This window comes from Leucopleurus acutus (assembly GCF_964270905.1).
Source record: "Leucopleurus acutus genome assembly, chromosome: 1".
Classification (NCBI taxonomy): Eukaryota; Metazoa; Chordata; class Mammalia; order Artiodactyla; family Delphinidae; genus Leucopleurus; species Leucopleurus acutus.
This window is the reverse complement of record NC_139142.1, coordinates 83,295,013-83,315,044: the sequence shown is the minus strand read 5'-3', so window position 1 is coordinate 83,315,044 and position 20,032 is coordinate 83,295,013. Positions and strand designations below refer to the sequence as shown.

Below are 20,032 nucleotides of genomic sequence, written 5' to 3'. Positions count from 1 at the left end.
GTGGAGGGAAAGGCAGCCCCAGCCAATGCACAAGTACCCACAGCCATGCACAGGATGGCGTGGCTACCTCACTCCTGTATTCATTCTGCAAGCGCCGAGGGAGGCCCGGTAGTTTGCAGGGGCACTGGGCCAGGCCCTGGAGATTTAGAGCCCCTTGGCACACCATTCCTGCCCTCAGAGAGCCTCTGTCCAGGGGGGAGCAGACAGGCACATTAGAGACTCTGGGGGAAATAGGAGACTGCTCTGAGGCGTGACTGTTGTGTGAGTAACACTTGGGAAGCACATGGCCGGCAACCGTGGGGCTGTCTGACTATTGGTTTCTCCTGGGCACGTGGCTCCAGCCTGCTGGGTCCAGAGGCCTTTGCCACTAGTTTAGGGGAGTCTTTTCCTGCAGGGCCTTCCAGCGATCTGGGTCGCCCTCCCTGCAGGACAGCTGGATTTCTACCTGTGCCTGCTGCTCCCCGCTGCTGTCCTGCCCCCACCCTGGCTGGGAACAGGCACAAGGAGGACAGCAGACCTTGCCTCGCTCCTACAGCCTCCTCTATCTACACCTGCCCTCCCCAAACCTGGTCTGGGGACCTGGGTTCCAAAGACAACAGAGAACATTAGGTCTCAGCTGCATCTCCCCCTCCCAGGCTGGTACTCTGCGGGCCTTCCAGCTCCAACCACACGGCATGGGGCAGGTGACAGGGGGCCCAACTGCCACCCCACCAGGGCCCTGCCCTGACCTTCAGAGACTAGGCTGGAGCTCAGTAGGCAGCACGTGGAGAGGGTGGGATAAGAAGCAAGTGTGTGTGTTTGTGTGTGTGTGTGTGTGTGTGTGTGTGTGTGTGTATAGCCTGGGTGCGTCACCGTCACTGGGAATGTAGACGAGTCTGACTCAGTGGGAACATCCGGCATGAAAGGAAGAGAGAGCACAGTGGCATTTCCAAGCAGGATGGGAACTATGGGTGGTGGAGACTGGCCGTGGGGTCAGGGTTGCTGCTCCAAGGCCTGGCCTAGAAAGAGGCTAAGCGTGGTGGGGAGGGGGGAGGGGAGGGGAGACAGGAAGGGGTAGTTCAAGGGGAGCAGAGGTTGGACCTCTGACTGCCTGGGCTGGTCTGGATAGGAGAGAGGGCAGCAGGGCTTTTCTGCTCTGGAGACAGAAGGGGACAAGTCATGCATGGAATTAGAGAAATAGGCCTGGTCAATCAGGGATGAGGGGAAATGCAGGGACTTCCAACCTGCCCTTCAGGGCCTGGAGGTTGGGCATCTGTTACTACTGAACCAGACCCCAGGTGCTCCTGATACGGAGAGACCACCCCTCCTCCCAGAGGCACCAAGGGTGGGATTGCCAGGCAAGCTGCTCCCCTGGGCAGAGACAGCAGCCTCAGATGCACCGGGAAGATCTGGGGAGAGACTTTCCCAGGAAACGTTGCTTCCTTTCTCGGGATCAGAGAGGCTGAAAGGGCCATCCCTGGAGAGCAAGGCCAGGAAAGGCCAAAGTTAGGAGCCAAGGAGGAAGGCTGTTGGCCAGCCCTGAGCTGTGGCAGCGCAGACCCTGAGGAATGCTCCCCACACCAAGGGGTGACCTGGACAGCTGAGCGTCCCAGGAGTAACTGTACTTGAAAATACAGGGAAGGGCTTCCCTGGTGGTGCAGTGGTTAAGAATCTGCCTGCTAATGCAGGGGACACGGGTTCGAGCCTTGGTCCGGCAAGATCCCCCATGCTGCGGAGCAACTAAGCCTGTGCGCCACAACTACTGAGCCTGAGCTCTAGAGCCCGCGAGCCACAGCTACTGAAGCCCGTGTACCTAGAGCCCGTGTTCCGCAACAAAAGAAGCCACCGCAATGAGAAGTCTGTGCACCGCAAAGAAGAGTAGCCCCCGCTCACCACCAACTAGAGAAAGCCGTGCGCAGCAACAGAGCCAACACAGCCAAAAATAAAAAATAGGTGAAAGAAATAAATATTAAAAAATATATATATATATAAAGAAAATACAGGAAAGACAATGTTGAACCTAAAGGAATGAATGACAAATGGTGTTTGTTATTTAGGTATGTGGTAGTACTTGGTGGCCTAGGGGAGGGGAGCTTCTTCATCCCTTCGAATTACTTAAACCAGAATTGATGGGGAGAGTGAGGGGACAGGGGATGCTCATTTGAGTTGGGCCCCTTGGACCAGGGAGCACAATGGGCTGGGCTATAGGTCTTTCTCTACTAATGGGAGGGCCAGAGGGCTACTTGGCTGTCCATCTGTCTGCAGGCAGGCCCAGGCTGGGGTCCCACTGGAGCATAGGGCCCCCTGTGTAGACTAAACCCTCCAGGGAGAAGTCCCTGCCAGTCCGTCTGGGGATGCCGGGGCAGGGCAGGGAGAGGTGCTGGGCAGGGCCAGCTGGCTGCCGGGGCCCTGATCCTCGCCCTCTGAGGGTGGATGGTGAGGGCGGTGGCCACTGCGTTCCTGGCTGGGAGCCCAGAGGAGTCTTTTGTAATCACAACATGATCTCGTGTGCTGGGCGGTGAAGCCGGCAGGGAGAGGCCAGCAGAGGCCCGGCTCCGGTGGCTCCAGCTTCCCTCCTGCTCTGGCTCCCCCAGGGCTGCTCTGGAAATCTCTCGGTGCCTGCTGTTGCCATGCGCTCGGCTGTGAGTGGCACCTTGCCTTTGGCGGGGGGCTTCTTGGGGCTGGGACATCAGGCGGCCACACTCTGGGGGCAGCTGGGGGCAGCTGGGCCTGGGAGGAAGAGGGCTGTGCCTATGCCGGTGGGGGGCTGGGCAGGGGCATCAGCCACGACGGGGTCCCTGCAGCCGGAGAAGGAGGGACTCGGGGATCTCGGAGCTGAGGCACAGTGTGCCCCGGGGTGGCTCCCCGGCTGGGCCTGCCCTCGGAGCTGGCTCTTTCCTGCCCCGACTGACCGTCGGCAGCTCAGGGCCTGGAGAGGCTGGGCCCGTGGGAGTGGCTCTTTCCCACAGGCTGGGCACAGTTTTGGGGTGTGGGGTCCAGGGCCTGGGAGCCGAGGACAGAACAGGGGCCTCTCTTTTCACCATGGTTCTTGGCCTGGGAGCCAAACAGCACCCCCCTCGACCTCCTGAATACCCTGGCAACTTCCCAGTCACGGCAGGTTCCGCTGCCAGAGCCATTTATAACTCCCATTCCAGGCTCTGCTCTGCAGTGGAGCTCCCAGGAGAGCTGGGGGGAGGGGCAGCCACTGCTGGGAGCTGCAGGCCTGGGTATGAGGCCCCGGCCTGAGCCTCAGAGGTGGCAGGAAGATGGGCACAGAGGCCAGCGGGGTGGGGCTGGGGGGGCCTTCCATGGGCCATCTCCCCACGTGACCCTCGCTCTGGGTCTGGAGTCTGCTCCTTGGGTGGTAAGAGCATGGTAGAGTGGGCGAATGTGAAAGTCGAGGAGCTGGTAAGGGATGGGCCCAGCAGTCAGGAGCTTGGGCCCCCTGGCCTCTGCAGGGGCCTCATGGGGCCGAGTCCCCAGTGAGCAGGCAGGAGGAGAAGGATGCAGAGCTGGACAGGAGGATCGTTGCCCTTCGCAAGAAGAACCAGGCCTTACTGCGCAGGTACCAGGTGAGTGGGCTGTGATGGGCCGGGAGGACTGACTGGGTTGGCACTCCCTGCCCGATCTGCAGACCCTGAATAGTTGTCTCTCCCTGCAGGCTCTGGGCCTGGGACCAGGGTTAGGTTGGGTGCGTTCCATCTCAGGCGCTCTGTGAGGGTCCTGGGGACTCTGTGATGTAGTGCCTCTGCCCCCTGGTGTCCCACTGGTGTCTCTCTGTGTAGGCCTGTCGACATCTGTGTCTCTGTGCACTTGGGGGGCCATGGCCTGTGCTGACCCCGGGCCCTCCCACAGGAGATCCAGGAAGACCGTCGGCAGGCAGAGCAGGGGGGCATGGCTGGGACCACGCCGGAGCTCCTCCGTCCTGACGGCCTCACTGTCACCATCAGCCAGGTTCCTGGAGGAAGACCCACCCGGCAGACAGGGTGGGGTGGCAAGGAGGTGGAGGCCCAGCCCATGCCAGGGGAGCACAGCTGCCCCCGCTCCTCTGCTTCTCCCGCTTACATTCTGGGGCATACCTACCAGCTCCCAACCTCATGCAGCCCAGGCCACTGCTGGCCCCCATACCCAAAGAGCCACAGCTGAAAGGTGACCAGATAGAAGCCTCTTCATGCCCTTTTCCAGCCCCAGAGCTCTGCACCCATACCCCCAAGCACAGGCCGCTCGTAAACCCCAAACCCCAGGGGCACAGAGACGTTGGGGCTGAATGCCAGGAACAGCGTCTGGGGGACAGAGCCTCATTGTCTAAGTGCTTTGGATTTCCCAGCTCAGAGATGATGGGCCACTGTGGAGTCTTGGGCCCCTGGGTGGCCCCAGGCCCGGATAACCTAATGCCACTGGTATGTGAACGCCTCGCAGCGTCAGCTCCTCTGTGGGCATTCCAGGGAGGGCCAGGGCTGGAACCCAGCCTGGGGAACCACCCAAAGGGCCCAAGCCCCAGCTTCTGTCCAGTGCTGTCTACGTGGCGTGACGGCACGGCCCCTCATTCTGCAGGGGAAGCGAGTGGTCAGCCGGAACTGGGCAAGGAGCGCCCTTGGACCTGGAGCAGCCAATGAGATGCTTGAGGATGAGGAGGCAGAGGCCCACGCGGGCGCCTTCCGCTTGGGGGAGCGGGTGGAGCTGGCTGTGATCATGGAAAACAAAGCCGAGGTGAGCAGTGCTGGTGGGGGGAGCCGGGCGCCAGGGAGGCAGCCTCTTCTTCTCTGGCTCTGCCACACTGCCCATCCGCACCTTCCCCAGGCCAAGCGGATCGTAAGTGAGAAGCCCACCAGAGCAAGGAGCCAGGGGGCAGAAGGGTCACCTGGAGGGGGCTTGGGCCGGAGCCCCTCCATGCAGATGGCCATCAGCTCAGATCCTGCCCGGAAGGTAGCTCTTCAAGAGGGGCTGGGGACATGAATGTGGTGGTTCCCTTTCGGGGGAGGCATAGAAGCTGAGTCACATATGTCCCCCTTTGCGAGGACGTGGCCCAGGCAGGACCTGCAAGAATTTCCCACTCCTTCCTTTCTCTGGCCAGTCTCCACGTTGGGTGGGTCTTGCAGTGAGAGACAGTGTGTGTGACCTAGCCCCTTACCCTACCTGGACATCTGGTAGCAAGCTGGGGGAGGGGTCTGGAGGTCTGTCAGGAGGGTGTAAGAGACTGGCCATGTGCCAGGTGTGACCTCTAGGTGGCAGCAGCCCCTAGTCTTGGCTCTCGCTCACAGCCGCTGGGTGCCTCTCCACCCTGCCTGCACCTGACCACACACCCCAGCGACAACTCTGTGGATAGATGCTGTTATTATCCCCATTTTACAGATGAGGAAATGACACACAGAGAGGTTAAGTAACTTGCCCCAAAGACACCGCTAACGCGTGGACGGAAACCGTGCCTATAGCAAACAACATGTTAGAGATGGAATGGATCTAATTTTTTTGGTGGGGGGACCTCAAGGCCTTGAGAGAGGAAGGGGTTAGTACATTCTGGATCCCCATTCCAAGCTCAGGGCTCTTTCTGTTTCGACCCCGTGGTGCTTTGTGTCTTCTCCCTGCAGGGTGTCCGGGAGCCCCAGAGTCCAGGCCTGGTCCCAGGCCCAGCTCCCTGCCGGCCAGTGGGGGGGCCCCCGGAGGTGGGCTGGGACTACGCCCAGTGGAAGCAGGAGCGAGAGCAGATCGACCTGGCCCGCCTGGCGCGGCACAGAGACGCACAGGGTGACTGGCGCCGCCCGTGGGACCTGGACAAGGCCAAGCCCACGTGGGTGGCAGGGCTGGGCCTCCTGCTGGGTCGACATGCTTGTGGGGCTGAGTCGGGCTAACTGTGGGTATCTCTTGGAGGGCTGCTGGGACCCTCCCCAGGGTGGTGAGGCTCTGCCTGACCCTCTGTTCGGACCCTGGGCTCAGGGCTGTGTGTGGGCACTGCGTTTCCCACCTTTCTCGGGCCCACCCTCTCCATGCTGTCCTTGGTTCCGTGGCTGGGCTTGGGGCTGGGACTGGGGCAGGAGGTGTCAGCCCACCAGCAGCCTTGTAGCCTCTGTGCTCCCTGCCAGCAGCCCACCTGACTCCCTTTCTCTGCAACGCAGGCCACAGGACTCCAGCAAGCCTTGGGAAGAGGGCCCGGCCAGGGTGGGCAGCACGAGGGGTGAGCCAACACCCACCCTTCCTGGATTTTTTCACCCCTTGCCCCCGCTTCCTCTCTGTTCCCTGTCTCTTGGTTTGCCACTTATTTTCAGAGCTGGAAGGAAGCATGGAAGGACATCTTCCTTCCTCTCCCTCCCTATCAGAGGAGGGCACCACTCCCCATCCTCCGAACCCACAGCCCCTGTCCTGGATTCTGACCCCAGAAGGTCTGGGGAGAAGGGCTCACCAGGAAGTCAGCGCTGGAGTCCTTTTGAGGTGTTGGTCCCTTGTGGGCAGCAGCTGCCCCTCGCCTGTTACAGGAACAGAACTCTGCGTCGCTGGCCCTTCATTTTACACACAAGGGAGCTTGAGGCTGGAGAGGCTCTGCCGGTCACCTAGTCAGGAGTGACACAGCGAGCACAGGGACGCAGCTCCCCTGACCCCCAGGCCAGGGCTCTTTTTTGGGAGCCAGAACACTCACAGCTGGCGGCTTCCTGGTCCCGAAAGAACTGATGTTCCTGCTTTGGGTCTTTTGTGATGCCCACTCTTTCCCCATTTCCTTTTTCCACTTAGGCCCCAGGGGCCACCGAAAGCTACAGCCCCCACCGTTTCCCCCTGATGGCAAAGGTGAGTTGGGACAGGAGGAGGAGCAGGTCCCATGGGCTGGTGGAGGAGCTGGGCTGCTATGGACCTCTTCTCTCTTGATTTGTGGACCATCTCTTGCAGGCGGTACTACTCGGGGTGGGCAAGCCAGCAGACCTTTGGTGGCGCTGGCCACGCACAGCAAAGCTCGGGGGACAGAGAGGCTGACTGGCAGGGCCCGCAGGTAACATGTGGCAGGGAGCAAAATCGAGGGAGGCATCAGGGCTCCCTGATTTCCTGGCCCTCCCCTGCCCCTGGGAGGTCAGGCCCAGCACTGGCCCAGGTGCCTGCTCCAGCCCCCGGGGCCTCTGCCTCTTGGCTGACTGCTGCCTTGTGGCAGGTTAATGAGATGCGGGGAGAGGCCATCAGCAAAGGCAGCAGCAGCAGCGAGAGCCTGGTGTCCAGGGAGGCTGGTGGTAATTACAGCAGTTACCTCCCCTGGGAAGTCAGGCGCGCCTTTCCCAGGCAGCGCAGGCCAGGACACGCACGGAGTCCCCACAGAACTCAAGGTGCTGCAGGCTTGGCCATAAACAGCAGTTGGGGACTTGCAATGGGGCTACAGTGGGCGGTGTTCAGAGGAAGTGGCTGGGTTTGGGGAGGAAGGTTGGGCTGGAAGGGAAGCATCCTGGAGCCTCGTTCTGGCTCTGAGGTTCTTCTGAGACCCTTGGGCTCTCGCTCCTCCCTGGAGGACATGGGCTGCTGGCTATGGAGCAGGTGACTTGAAGTGGGATGGGTAGTAGTGGGGCCTGCCATGTTCTGTGTTTCTGCAGGTGGGAAATGAAGGGAGGCAAGGAGGAGCTGGAGAGCCAGGAGGTGGGTACTTGGGCCTAGGATGGGGCGGGCTAGGGGCATGAGCCCTGAATTCACCAACCAGCAGAGCCGACCTCTTGTTGTCAGGGAAGCCCAAGCACCAGAAGGACTCCAGATGAGAAGGAACATGTGCAGACTCCCAGCAGGATGGAGCCGGGCGGACCCATGAGTGTCCCAGCAACCAGCCCAGCTCCGGCATCAGCATCACCAGAGGAGCCAAAAGGGGAGTCAGGAGCTTCGACAGCCAGTCCTGAGCCTGGCCCTCCACGAAACACGGACTTGCTTCCCCTTGACCTCTCTCTAGGATGTGCCAGTAGCCCTGGGCCTGGGGAGAGCACGTGTGTGCTCAGTCCAAGGCCTGGGACCCAGGAGAGCCCTGTGTCCTGGCTGGAGGGTCACGAGCAGCCCCTGGGGTGGACCGAGCCCCAGGCTGAGCCAGAAGCCCAGACTTGTTCTGGGCCCCCAAAAGAGGCAGGGCCCCTGGAACCCAGAGAAGACAGGCCTGGCAAGGCTGGGGCCCAGCAGGTCCTGGCACCTCGAAGCAGACCCCCCAGAGGAGGCAGCCAAAGGGCAAGGGGCACAGGAGGTATGAGGCGCAGGACAGGGGGTCCTGCCCCTGCAAGAAGATGCTGAGCAAAGCTCTCGGGGGCAGGGGGCCGGGCTGGGCAGGGGAGGAGGGAAGACACCATCAAAAATCTTTGAGCTCTGGGCACGCGCTGGCTGGCGGCCGTGGCAGCCTGGCCGAGCAGTTTGGCAGACTCTCCAGTGGAGTGACACTGTGAAGGCAACGAACCAACCCCTGCACCTCACGGGCACCCCCCTGTGCACGTGTGTGCTCTCACCTGCAGGTAGAGCCCCTGGCGTAGCCCCACGCCACACCTGGTCTGTGAGGCTGGCAAGCCCTGCCCCAAGCCTACGGCTGCCCAGCCACAAGCTCCCTGACCGTGGCGAGATGACAAGGCTTGGAAGCACTCAGCACCTGGCTCTCCTGGCTCCCATCACCCCCAGGGCCTGGCCTGCCTCTCCGGCTGCCAGCTCCTGGCTCCTCAGGTACAGACAGCCTCAGCAGCTGGCATGGCCAGCCCAGGCTCGGGCCCTTTCCTACACCCCTGCCTCGCACCCAGGTGAATCACAGTCCAACACTCACAGGATGGCCAACCTGGGGATTTCACAATCAGCTGGCAGCCTCCTGCCTTTCTCTGGGCCTCAGCCTCCTGGAAGAGGAGGCTGAGGCCCAGAGAAAGGGAGGCCACAGCCAGCAGGGACAGAGCTGGGGACAGAAGAGTAGAGCTCAGGTCTCTGTGAAAGGAAGGGTCTCTGGAGAGTCTCTGAAATGGGGCGGGGCGGGGGGAGGAAGGAGGGGCCAGCTTCCTCTCCCCACAGCAGGCGCAGGAGCCCACCGTCAGGGACCTTGTCCCCACCCCCAGGTCAGACATGGAGTGCGCCCTGAACGGGGGCAGAGGGAGCCTGCCACCCAGGGCCATTTCCTGCCATCTCCAGCTTCCTCCTCCCACCGCCTCCCTGCACAGTGTCATGCCAGAGCAAGGTCTCAGGCAGTGACCCAAGAGGCAGAGAAACAGCGACTCCAGCTAAGTATGACATCAGGACTTGTCTTTCCTACTTAGTCTCCTTTCCCGTCTCTCCCCTGAGGCCCACGTCTCCGCACAAGCTGTGGCTTCCTCTCGATTCAACAAACATTTCCTGAGCACCCACTACCAGCAATGCAGCTGGTGGGCGACGGTGACTTTGCCAGCAAGAGGGAGGGAAGAAACCCCTGCATCTGGCAGACCCAGGCTGCGCAGCAGGAGCCGTTCTTGGCTGTAGGTGCCCGACAGGGGCTGGGGATGGTAGTAGGAGCCCAGAGGGAACCATCCCACCGCTGCTCGCAAAGGCAGGCGCGTCTCCCTTTCTCATCGCGTGTACCCTTTGCCCCCAGTGCCCTGCTTGGATCTCCCCACGTGGCTCGGCCACGGTTGTTCCTCTCTGCTGAGGGTCCTGGGCCTCACCAGCCTCTCTGGGCTCTCTAGGGAGTGATCGGATCATCCCCAGCATCTCTCCACTGTCAGTGAGGCCTAAACTGTGGCTCAACTGCGTGAAGGCTGGGCTTCCTCACTGGCTCTTGCTCCGCTCTCCACCCCCTCTATTGAGGAAGCCTGAGGAGGGGGTGTCTTTTTGGCAGATCAGATTGTTTAGAGCAGTGCCTCTCCTACATTAAGGTGCAGAGTAATGCAGATTTTAACTCGGGAGGTCTGGGCTGGGCCCGGGAACTTGCATTTCTACTAGGCTCCGAGTGCCGCCTCTGCTGCTGCTTCCTGGACCACAGTGTGAGAGTAAGGGTTTGGACTAGAGTGTATGGAGGGCTAGGGGCAAGGACAGACTCTAGACTCTAAGGGCTGGCTGCTGGCTCTGTAGGGGATGGGGGCAGGCTGCCCCTGCCCGGTGGGAGCTTCCTGGCCTCAGAGTTGGGTGGGACACTGACGCACTGGGTAGATGCTTGAGAGTGGGTGGTGTCAACTTCCTGTAGTGGGGAGTGAGAAAGCTGGTTGGGAACGGGATGAGGTGAAGGGGGTTGGAAGAGGTGAGGACTGATGAGAGGAATTTTGGAAAGGTTTGGGAACATTCTGTGCCTAAGTGAAGAAGACCCCTGTGAGATATGAAAAGGCAAGGGTGAAAGAGTCCAAGCTCAAGCTTTCCTTTTGCCTTCCAGTCACATGTGCGTGGCTTTGGAACATGGCACTGGCTCTGGAACTCACGACTCCCAAAGGATGGAGCTGGGGTAGAGCAGGTTCGGGCAGCCTCGAATTCAGATGTCTCCCAAATAATTGTGATCCAGAATTTGAATTCTAAGATTCACAAACTTCCCCCAGCCCCCAGTGCCCCCAAGTGTACAGATGTGTCTTCATCAAAGGGTCTGTGCCAAGGCATGTTTGACTATGGGATGGGGATGTAGAACTTGGGCAGAGCTCTGGTTGAGGCCTCACAGCAAGACCTAAGCAGGAGAGGAAGCTGGACAAAAGGGCTATGGAGAAATAGGGCTTCTCTCCCTTCTGGGTGTTAGGAGAAAGGGATGTCATGGGGATGAGTCACTAGGGCTTGGAGAGAATGGAGTCTGGCACAGGACGTCTTCACTGCAGGAGGACTGTAGTGCAAGGCAAGCGTCACCGAACTTTTCTCAAAGGGGAGCCCTTCTTCAGGAGCAATGAACCAGCAGCTCTGGGGGCCACCCCTCCTGCTCTAGGATGGAACCAGCTAAGGAACAGGAGGGAAGCGTAGACATCCCTCCACAAAGCTCGGGACCATGGAAGGCTGCTCTGTTTCCTTCTGGCTCCTTTGGTTAAAGGCCTGGCTGAGAGCCTTCTTCTTGGATTCCCTGCTCCTCTCCAACCAACAGACAAGACTGCTCCTCAGAGGTGGGAAGTTCTTCATGGGACACGGCTTCAGGAGCCCAGGCACAGAGCTGGAGGAACTGACAAGGGAGAGTGCAGTGGGTAGCAGGGAGCCAGCAGGGAGATGACAGCTTTACCTAAGGCCTCAAAACAAGGAGGGCAGAAGAGGTGGAAAGCATCTCTGTCCTGGCCCATATCCCCTTACAGGGGGGAGCAGCAGACCACATTGTGTAACCACATTGTGTGATAGGCAGCATGGTTGAGGGGAACAAACATGGGCCTTGGAATCTGAGAGACTGAATCCGAATCCTAGGTCTGCCACCTGCTAGCTGGATGACTCTGGTCAATTTTCACATCTAAAAGCCTCAGTTTTCTTGCCGGCAAAATGGAGTGAGGAATACCTATGATGAAGGGTTGTTAAGAAGAAGATGAGAATATGCAAAATATACCTGGCACACCATAGGCACTCTATTCACAGGAGCACACAGAAGGCACTCAGTAAATATCTGTCAAATAAATAAAGTAGCTATTTGTTGTGATCTCTGTCTACTTGGTTTTCCATTTTTTCCATCGTCTTCTCTTTTAGTCTCATGGTCACTGGAGTCAATACACTCTCAGGGAAACAGGGATGGATTGTCCTAGCCTTCTAGGACAGTGAGCTGCTTTTAATCCCCCGGGGTAGTCTGGTTGAGTTAAAAGCATCATGAAGTGACTCTGCTCTTACAGGGAATGTTCTCTGCCCTCATCCACCCACTGGATCACAAGGATATCCTAAGCATTTCCCCCTGACTTTGCACACTGCCTCTTGCAGCTCAGAGTGTTTCCTCTTTTCTTCTGTTTACATCACAGCAATCTCAGGAGCTCAGTCCCCAGAAACAAACTCCTTTGTGGAGTTTGCTCCATGCCTCCCAAAGTTTTATCAGCCAAAGGAGCAGCAAGCCGGTATTTTCTTATAATCAAGAGATGGGTAATTGGGGATCCCTGGAAGCAGGGGATCCCCAGCTATCTAACAAGTCCCAAGTTTGGAAGGTTTGACCACCAGGCAGCTCCACCCCAAACCCTAGCCTCAGGGACAGGAATAACAGGGAAAGATGGCACTGGACCCTGAAAAGAAAAAAGGAAATGGCAAAAATCCCACGTTGGCCATGTCTTTTTATTTCGGGGACTAAATCAGGGGGGTCAAGGGAATAGGAGAAACTAAAGGCACCGCTTCACTTCTGCCTCTTAAGTCATTTATCAGCGCCCACAGACCCCGCAAGCGTCTCTTCCTGAGTGAGGGACATCAGGGCTTACAAGGAAGAGCTGACACAGGGTGACCACAGCCCCACTGAGGGGGAGAAGGCGAGGCTGGGGAAGGCAATGAGAGAAGCCGCGTAAGGCACAGACCAAGGCTGCTTTCTCTCAGCAAGTCTGCCGGCCTACGTCACGGCCTCCCGTTAAGCATACACTTGACGCCGGGGAAGTGAAATAGCACAGACCTGGCACCAGAAAGGACAAATGTGGCACCCACTGCTCCTTTTAAGGACTGGCTGGAGGAGCTGCAGGCCCCAAGGCAGGAGGTGATGCAAACACATCAGTACCTTTGTGGGAGGGGGAGGGAGGACTCTTTCAGGCCTGCCTCCTTCTTTTTTTTTTTTTTTTTTTTGCGGGCCTCTCACCGCTGTGGCGCACAGGCTCCGGACGCGCAGGCCCGACAGCCATGGCTCACGGGCCCAGCCGCTCCGTGGCATTCGGGATCCTCCCAGACCGGGGCACGAACCCGTGTCCCCTGCATCGGCAGGCGGACTCTCAACCACCGCGCCACCAGGGAAGCCCCATTGTTGGTTATTCTTGAAGGTTGCAGGAGAGCTTGCCCAGGAGAGCTTGTTAAGAAGGAGGCAGGGGATTCCCTGGTGGCGCAGTGGTTGAGAGTCCGCCTGCCAATGCAGGAGACATGGGTTCGTGCCCTGGTCCGGGAAGATCCCACATGCCGCGGAGCGGCTAGGCCCGTGAGCCATGGCCGCTGAGCCTGTGCTCCGCAACGGGAGAGGCCACAACAGTGAGAGGCCCGTGTACCGGGAAAAAAAAAAAAAAAAAAGGAATAACCAACAATGAAGGCTTTTTAAACTCTAGGGACACAGTGTTTCCTCTTCCCTCAGCAGGGCAGCTGGCTTCAACCAAGAAAGAGGGTCAAAAGTCACCTTTGGATAACCATCTGTTCAAACCGTAATACCCTAACCCCAAGTTACTGAATCAGAGGGAAAGGCTGGGCCAGTGCTTTTCACATTCCAGCGTGCATCCGACACCCGCAAGGCTGGTTAACACAGTGCGGAGCTCCTCCTCCTGAATTTCTCATTCGGTCGGTATGGGATGGGGCCTCAGACATGGCGTTTCTAACAAGTTCCCAGGTCATGCTGATGCTGATGGTCTGGGCACTGGTGTAATGTTTACTCCCTGCCCCTTCACATTTCTTTCCATGCATCATTTTTGCCCAAAGGGACAGTCCCTCCCTTGAAAATATATTAATTACCTCATGTGAATATACTGTTCTTTGATTCCCAAGATCTCGAAGCCCTGTCACACCTATTAGCTCCATTTGCTCTCATGAATTCCCATTTGGTTAGGAGGAAAGAGAGAGGTCACGGGCGATAACCCATGCCATCGTTGAGTCCGTAGGCTGCCTGTCTTCCAGTTCAGGGGTCCCTCCGAAGAGCACACTGCCTCCCCAACCCAGATCCTCGTGATATGTGAGCTGCCTACAGCTCAGAGACTGGCTGCCGTGACTCAGCACTGCCCAGACTACTAGCAGGGAGCTGAAGGGACAGGTGGCCTCCAGGACAAGGTGGGAGGAGACCTCAACTCATCCTCTGAACATGGAGGTAGCAGAGAGAGGTAGAGGTAAAAGGAAATCCTTGGTAACCAGCAACTGCTTTTTTGGACAAGTTGGTTTGGGGACTTTTGAGGCTCACTTCATAGACTGTAGGCAATAAATAAATAGTTCTTGAAATAATGGTAGTGGTTTACAGAAAATGTTCTAAGGAAGGTTAGAATCTTACTGCTGATTAACTGATGAGCTATTGTAAAAACAGATTACTGAAGTTAAGGAAACAGGAAAGTAACAAGGGTAGATTCTTGCTGGCATGACTGTAAATTCCTTGAGGGCAAGAACTGTATGGTAATTTTCTGGTCCCATAGGAGCAGCTTAACAAATGTTTATAGAATGGAATGCGGCACAGGGAAGCTGGTTTGGCTCTGGTGCTCCTTACTGACCAGGTGGCTCAAGGACACTGTGTGCCACTGGGAGCCATGGCTGTTTCTGCGCTTAGGACAGACAGCCTGGTAGAGCCTGGGAGTGTGGTTAAAAAAAAGATTTCGTCTTTGTATTTTTAAATTAGCTACTGGAGGGAACAAAGAGCATAACACAGGTTTTCTGGCAGCAGAAACCTACATGTTATGTCAGCAAGTAAAACAGATGCGACCCAAAAACTGTTGATAGAGCAGATATTTTTATAGCTCAAATTGGCCACAGGGCCAGGACAAAGGAGACAATGAATGGGTTACATATTCTCTGTTGCCTCCTTGAAGCACCACATGGAATACAGCTGTGGACTCCTGGCGCCTGGCAAGAACAGGCAGGCCAAGCCCAAGCCCCGCAACCTGGCAGTGAAGAAACCGCAGCCAGAACGGCCAGTGCAGCTGTGATCTAGCAATTCACCTCCCCGAACCAAGATTCTCGCCTGTGGCTACACAAGTGGATCATGACAGTGACACCACGATGACTCTAGGGCCAATGCTATCCAACGCAGTGATAAACCAGGTGATCAACAGTGCCAGGCACTGAGCTTTGTGCTGGTCCTCTGAAACGAGCAAGGCCACTGTGGTCCCTCCCTCCACCCAGGGAGAACAACAAAATGTACAGCTGTGGCCCTTTTGTTACTGCATTGCAATTCCAGAAATACCACCATTCTCTGCAGACAGGAAGGGGAGGGCAATTATTATCCCTTTTAAATAGCTGTGGTAGCCCTAAAGCTCGGGACCTGACCTTTCAGTTCCCCTTAAAGAAACATGTAGAAACAAGTAGATGCTCTCCACTCAGCATTTCAAAACAGGATATAAATACTCAACGAAAGAACACACTATCTTAGGATTCCCTAGTGAAAACCAAAAAACAAGGTAGACAGAAAAAATTCCAAAGCTGTGGTATCATATGTGTAGAAATCTCGAGCTGTTAGGAAGAAAAATATTTCTTATGCCGGCAACTTAACAGAAACACTTCCTCAGCACAGTGGGGGAAAGAAATGATACCCACACAAGCCCAGTCTAAATGGCTTAGCAAACTCCTCACCCCTCACCCTCCAGAACTGCGCTTTCAAAAGAGGATTATTTCATCAAATGCAGGCTGTCGAGAAATAAACGCACACAGTCACTTCTAACATAAACACCTAGAAATGATCCAGGTAGTCCCAGTGCAAAGCAGTTAAAGGAAAATAATCCCCCTTTACCCAGACCTCTCCTTCCCAGATCAAAACCTGATGGACAATTTTGCAGCTAATTTCTAACCCTTGAAAATAAAGCTATTCCAACCGCTGCTCCCTGCCACCAGGCCCTGTTCCGGTGGAACAGTGACCTTCGCACTGGCCAGCAGGCTCCTGCTGCACACACACACTGCTGTATGTGCCCAGCGTGTGAAGCCGTGTGCAACTGCAGAAGCCACATGTCCCCGTCTACAGAAAGGAGGGGCTGGCTTGAAGAACTTTGGAAACTCACTCCCCTTCTGCTCTGCCTTACCAAGCCCTCTCACAGAAAGCCACTGTGTAGGCTCAAGAGGGAAATAAAAGAAGGGTGGACTTTTTCCATGCTCCCCTGAGGACCACAAGGTGATGGAAAAGCACGGCAGCCACCCCCCAACAGCTCCTGAGAAGTACAGGCCTCAGGGGGCCCCACCGACACTGGCTTCTCACTCGGGTTCACACTGGGCAACATTGTCTAATAATGAGCTGAGCTCAATTGCTTGCTGTGTATTTTGCAGCACAACTAATCCCTTATATTTGTGCTTTCCACCCACATGTCTTTTATTGTTTGCTCTAGGGAAGAAAAAGCCTCACCTTTGAAGCAACCTACACCTTCTCTCTGCCCCGTGGCTCTCTCACCTCCTCCACTGTAGACAAAGCTCTGTCCAACCACTGCAGACACATCCACTTGTCTCCCCCAGTATTAGCACTTCTTGGGCTTTCTGGGGGCCAGTGGTTTAAAGGCGAGAACAGCGATGCTATATGGCGGCTGACCCTCACCTCAGCTCAGCTCTCAGCCAGCTCAATGTTTATAATAATTCTCAATCTGTGTGCTTACTGGTCCCTCAGCTCCCTCAGCTGGGCGGCTGCTCAGAGTCCTTTAAAGGCAGAACTTTTCCCAACCGTTTTAAGGTTGGCAAAAGGTAGCTGAGCTAGATATCACTGTTCTTCCAACCCCATGATTGCTTCCCGAATAAGATGGATTCCTGCCACCCTTCAATTTGGTCAAACCATCAGGCACAGAGAACGTTAGAGCAATTGCTTTTTCCTCTTACACCTTATTCATTACCACCCGTCCATCACACCTTAGACTATTACCTCTACTCCTTCCCCAAGAAGCATGAAAAGAGAAATGATCGACTTACACAGGCTGACGTAGAGTTCTTAGAATGTATTTTTGTTCACCTGAAAAATAAAACTTTTAAAAAATATACAGGACTTTTTGAGTACAGGTATATCTTAAATGGCTGGATTATAAATAATGTCTCTGGTCACACTCACAGCTAGAGCTGGAGCTAATGTCCCAATTCCAGTGAAGGCGTTAGAGAGTCAGGAGACCGACCAGCAGCTGGACCCACGAGTGGTTTCTCTAGACTCTGATCCATCCCAACGTGGATTAAACAGTCCAGAATGCAGGGGTCAGGATGGGGACAGGGGATTGGACTCCCAGATGTTCTCTTGCAAGTTCAAAGGATTCTTGGAATAAGAGATCGATTTACAAATTATTAAAATATAGGACTAAAAATTCACACAGTAAATATAAATTACAGGTTATTATTTAAGTTATAAAGTGGCATTTTATGTTTCTTCCCCCAGGCCCTCACCAAAAATTTAAAAAGGCCTCAGGGCTTCCTAATGACCGAAGTGCTCAGAAACCTCCTTCAACCAAGACACCTTGGGGGTGCAACCAGCCTGCCCCTATAGGCTATGATAGCTCAGCTGCTATTACCTTGCCCACACCAGGACATGGCTTAAAGCAAGGCTGCTGTCCTGTAAACTTGGATCAGAGCTAACTGGAGTGTAAGCCAGAAAACAGGAGAGACAAATTATTTCAGGACTCAGGTGGATAAGTTGTTGTTGTTGTCATTGTTTTAAAGTGCCTCATTTCCCAAAAAGGAAACACGAAAGGGTTTGATATCTTGTCACTACCCACACTCAACTGCCTAAAAGCAAGTGGCGGAAGGAAACGGAATCCAAATTGAGGATGTATAATTCTTGCTGCCCCAGAGCTAGCTCTACATATGTCATTTCACTCGATGTTTCTCATCTCAATAAAAGTACAGGCTGCATATAAGTAGAGCTTATCAGGAGAGGTAAAGACAAGCCAATTTAACCTTCCTATGGCTGGTCTATTATCTGGCTATCCAAACACAATCCTGAGGTTGAAGCCCACCTTTCGGCCTTTTGCGTTCCACAGTACAACTCATAACCAGAGGGTATGCTCAAAGCTCTGGTTTCACAACGGATTTCGTCCTAATCACAGGGCTACACTGTCACTACAGGCTCAGGGAAGAGGGAAGGTGAAGGTGATTACTGGAACAAGACTAGATCTTAAAGAGCAGGGAAAAAAAAAACACTCGTGAGCCACTCTACTTACAAAAGCTTGCTCTTCCTAAAAGAAATCTGTGAGAAGGCCAAGGGGTGAAGCACAGAGGCATTGCTTTTTCCCTTCCTTCTTCCCTGGCCCATATCCAGATACTCAGGGCTGCAACAGAAAGCCTCTTAGGTGGGGGCACTAAGGTGGGAAGAGGAGAGCAGGGGATCAGTACATTCCCCACCCTCCCTGAACTCCTTCTACTTCTCCAAAGGTTTTCCATTGTCCTTTCAACAAGTTTAAGAATGATTATACTTTCGTCTTGTCTAACCCTAATGTGTCATAAATCTATCTTTCTGAAACAGGAGGGGGAAAAGGGGAAAGAGTGGGTAATGAAAAAAGTGTTTGTGCCCTTCTGGCTAGCTGCACTTTGGGGGCCAGCAAATAGCCCTTGCTTAGCCCCATCCATCAGTCAGTAGCTACCCAGGGTGTAGGAGGATACATGTAGTTAGATGTAATTATAGCTTCTAGTGCATATGTCAACAACTATATACAGGGATCTATAAATTAAATGCATCTGTGGCCACTGCAACTAGGTTGACGTACCTGAGCTCCACTACTTTTGGTGCCCTCCTCCTTGCGAGAGCTTCGGCTTATTAAAGAAGAGCCCCTACAGCTCCCTCCTTCCCCTGAGTCTTGGGGGAAAGCCCGAGTCACCCCTCCACGTAAGATACCGAAGAGCTAGCGGCGCAGAAGGGTTCGGTGCTGGGATCTCCCCACCGCTCCCCCCATCCCCCTTATGGCTCAGGGCCCTGGCGCAGCACGGTCCTAGGAAGACAAAACACCGAACCCCCGGAGAATCGTGGTCCCTTGGCTGAAGATCCGACTTCAGGCCCCTCGCCCCTGCGGCGAGCGCGCGATCGTCGGGGGAAGGGAGGCGTTCACTCCCGTGGGGGTCACTCTCGCGGGCTCCCCGCCCGGTCCTGCTGCAAAGTCCTGCCTCCGGGCTTGGGGAGGATGGTTTCCGGCCACCCCTGGCACGGAGGGGTTCAACGACTCCCGGGCGCCGCCGCCGCTTCCTTCTCGTCCTCCTCGGCCCCCTGCGGCTGCTCCAGCGGCCCGGCCAGGGGTCTGTCGGCAGAAGGCTCAGGAGACACGGGCCGCGCCGCCTGCAGCGGGGGCGCGTCGCGCGGCGCCTCGCGGCGGGACGACCCCGTGGTGTTGGGCCCCGCCGCAGCCGCCGCCCCTGAAGTCCCGGACGGGCCGGTGGCGTTGGAGCCGCCGGGGGGCGGGCCGGCGGCTCCTCCCGAGGTCCCGGCGCCCACCGGCTGCCAGATGAGGCTGTAGTAGACGGCGAGCACGATGGCGGCCAGCGACACCGAGAGCACGTAAGCGAACACGGTGGCGAGTCGAACCCACTTCTTGTTGGTCTTGGCCGCCATCTTCGCCTTCTTGTCCCCGGTGTAGGTGGCCGGCTTGCCCCGCTCGGCCGGGGCCGCGTCGCGCTCCTTCATGGGAGGGCCCCGGCCTTTGCCCCGGTGCTCCACGGCCCCGGCTGGAGGGGGCCTGGCGGCCTGCAAGGACTGGGCAAGGGGCGGCCCGGTGCCCTCGGTTCCCGGCCACTCGGCTCTCCGCCGCCGCTCCTCACGCCGCCAGCCCGCAGCCCGCCACCGTGTCGCTGCAGCCGCCGCCGGGGCCTGGACCAGTCACCGCCGCCAGCGCCGCCGCCGCCGCCGGCCCGTCAGCTGCTTCCCCGCCGCCGCCACAGCCACAGCCGCCACAGTCGCCCGGCTCCGAGTCCCCATCCGCCGCCGCCGCCGCCTGCCCGGCCGCCGGCCGCCCGGTCTCCAGTGGCCGCGCGGACAGCGCTCTCTTCTCCTGCCCGGCTCCCCCGCCTCTCGCGCCGGCAACAAGGGGCGGGAGAGGGCGCTGCTGGGGGCTGCCTCTTAAAAGGGCGACGGCGGGGTCCGGAAGTACCGCACGGGGAGGCGGTCTGCAGGCGGGCGCCGCGAGCCCCGCCGGGACGCCCCGTTAAGAGAGAGTTAACGGAGGCTGGCTCTTAAAAGGGCAACGTCGCCGCAGCCCCTTACGGGCTGGCGCGGCGACGGTGGGAGCCCGGGGCGCTTCTTTAAAAGGGGAACTGCGCCGTTTGGGGCGGAGTGGTGAACTGGCATGGGGGCGGGGAGGGGCGGTCGGAGCGCAGAGCTGTCAACTCTGGCGCCTCCCCTCTGTGTCCGGACTGTCCGAAGTGACAGGTGGTA

At 57.0% G+C, this 20,032-nt stretch overlaps 2 protein-coding genes across 2 annotated transcripts; one reads left to right on the top strand and one right to left on the bottom strand.

Annotated features, from left to right (window-relative positions):
• Positions 1 to 2,441: 2,441 nt before the first annotated feature.
• Positions 2,442 to 8,214, top strand: CCDC9B (coiled-coil domain containing 9B; the record flags this gene model as incomplete). The annotated part of the gene is given in 12 exon segments (XM_082835017.1): positions 2,442 to 2,498; positions 2,502 to 2,621; positions 3,438 to 3,551; positions 3,835 to 3,942; positions 4,534 to 4,689; positions 4,780 to 4,905; positions 5,568 to 5,767; positions 6,093 to 6,151; positions 6,703 to 6,756; positions 6,856 to 6,955; positions 7,542 to 7,584; positions 7,669 to 8,214. Coding segments are annotated over 12 exon segments (1,647 nt in total). The 5' UTR covers positions 2,442 to 2,477.
• A 10,389-nt stretch (positions 8,215 to 18,603) lies between these two features.
• On the bottom strand, positions 18,604 to 19,635 carry INAFM2 (InaF motif containing 2). The gene has a single exon (XM_082833771.1). The coding sequence runs from the start codon at positions 19,283 to 19,285 to the stop codon at positions 18,821 to 18,823; it is 465 nt and encodes a 154-aa protein (XP_082689897.1). The 5' UTR covers positions 19,286 to 19,635; the 3' UTR covers positions 18,604 to 18,820.
• Between the last annotated feature and the right edge of the window lie 397 nt (positions 19,636 to 20,032).

Coding starts and splice junctions, on each gene's coding strand:
- INAFM2 (XM_082833771.1), bottom strand. CDS start 19,285: ATGAAGGAGCGCGACGCGGCCCCGGCCGAGCGGGGCAAGCCGGCCACC.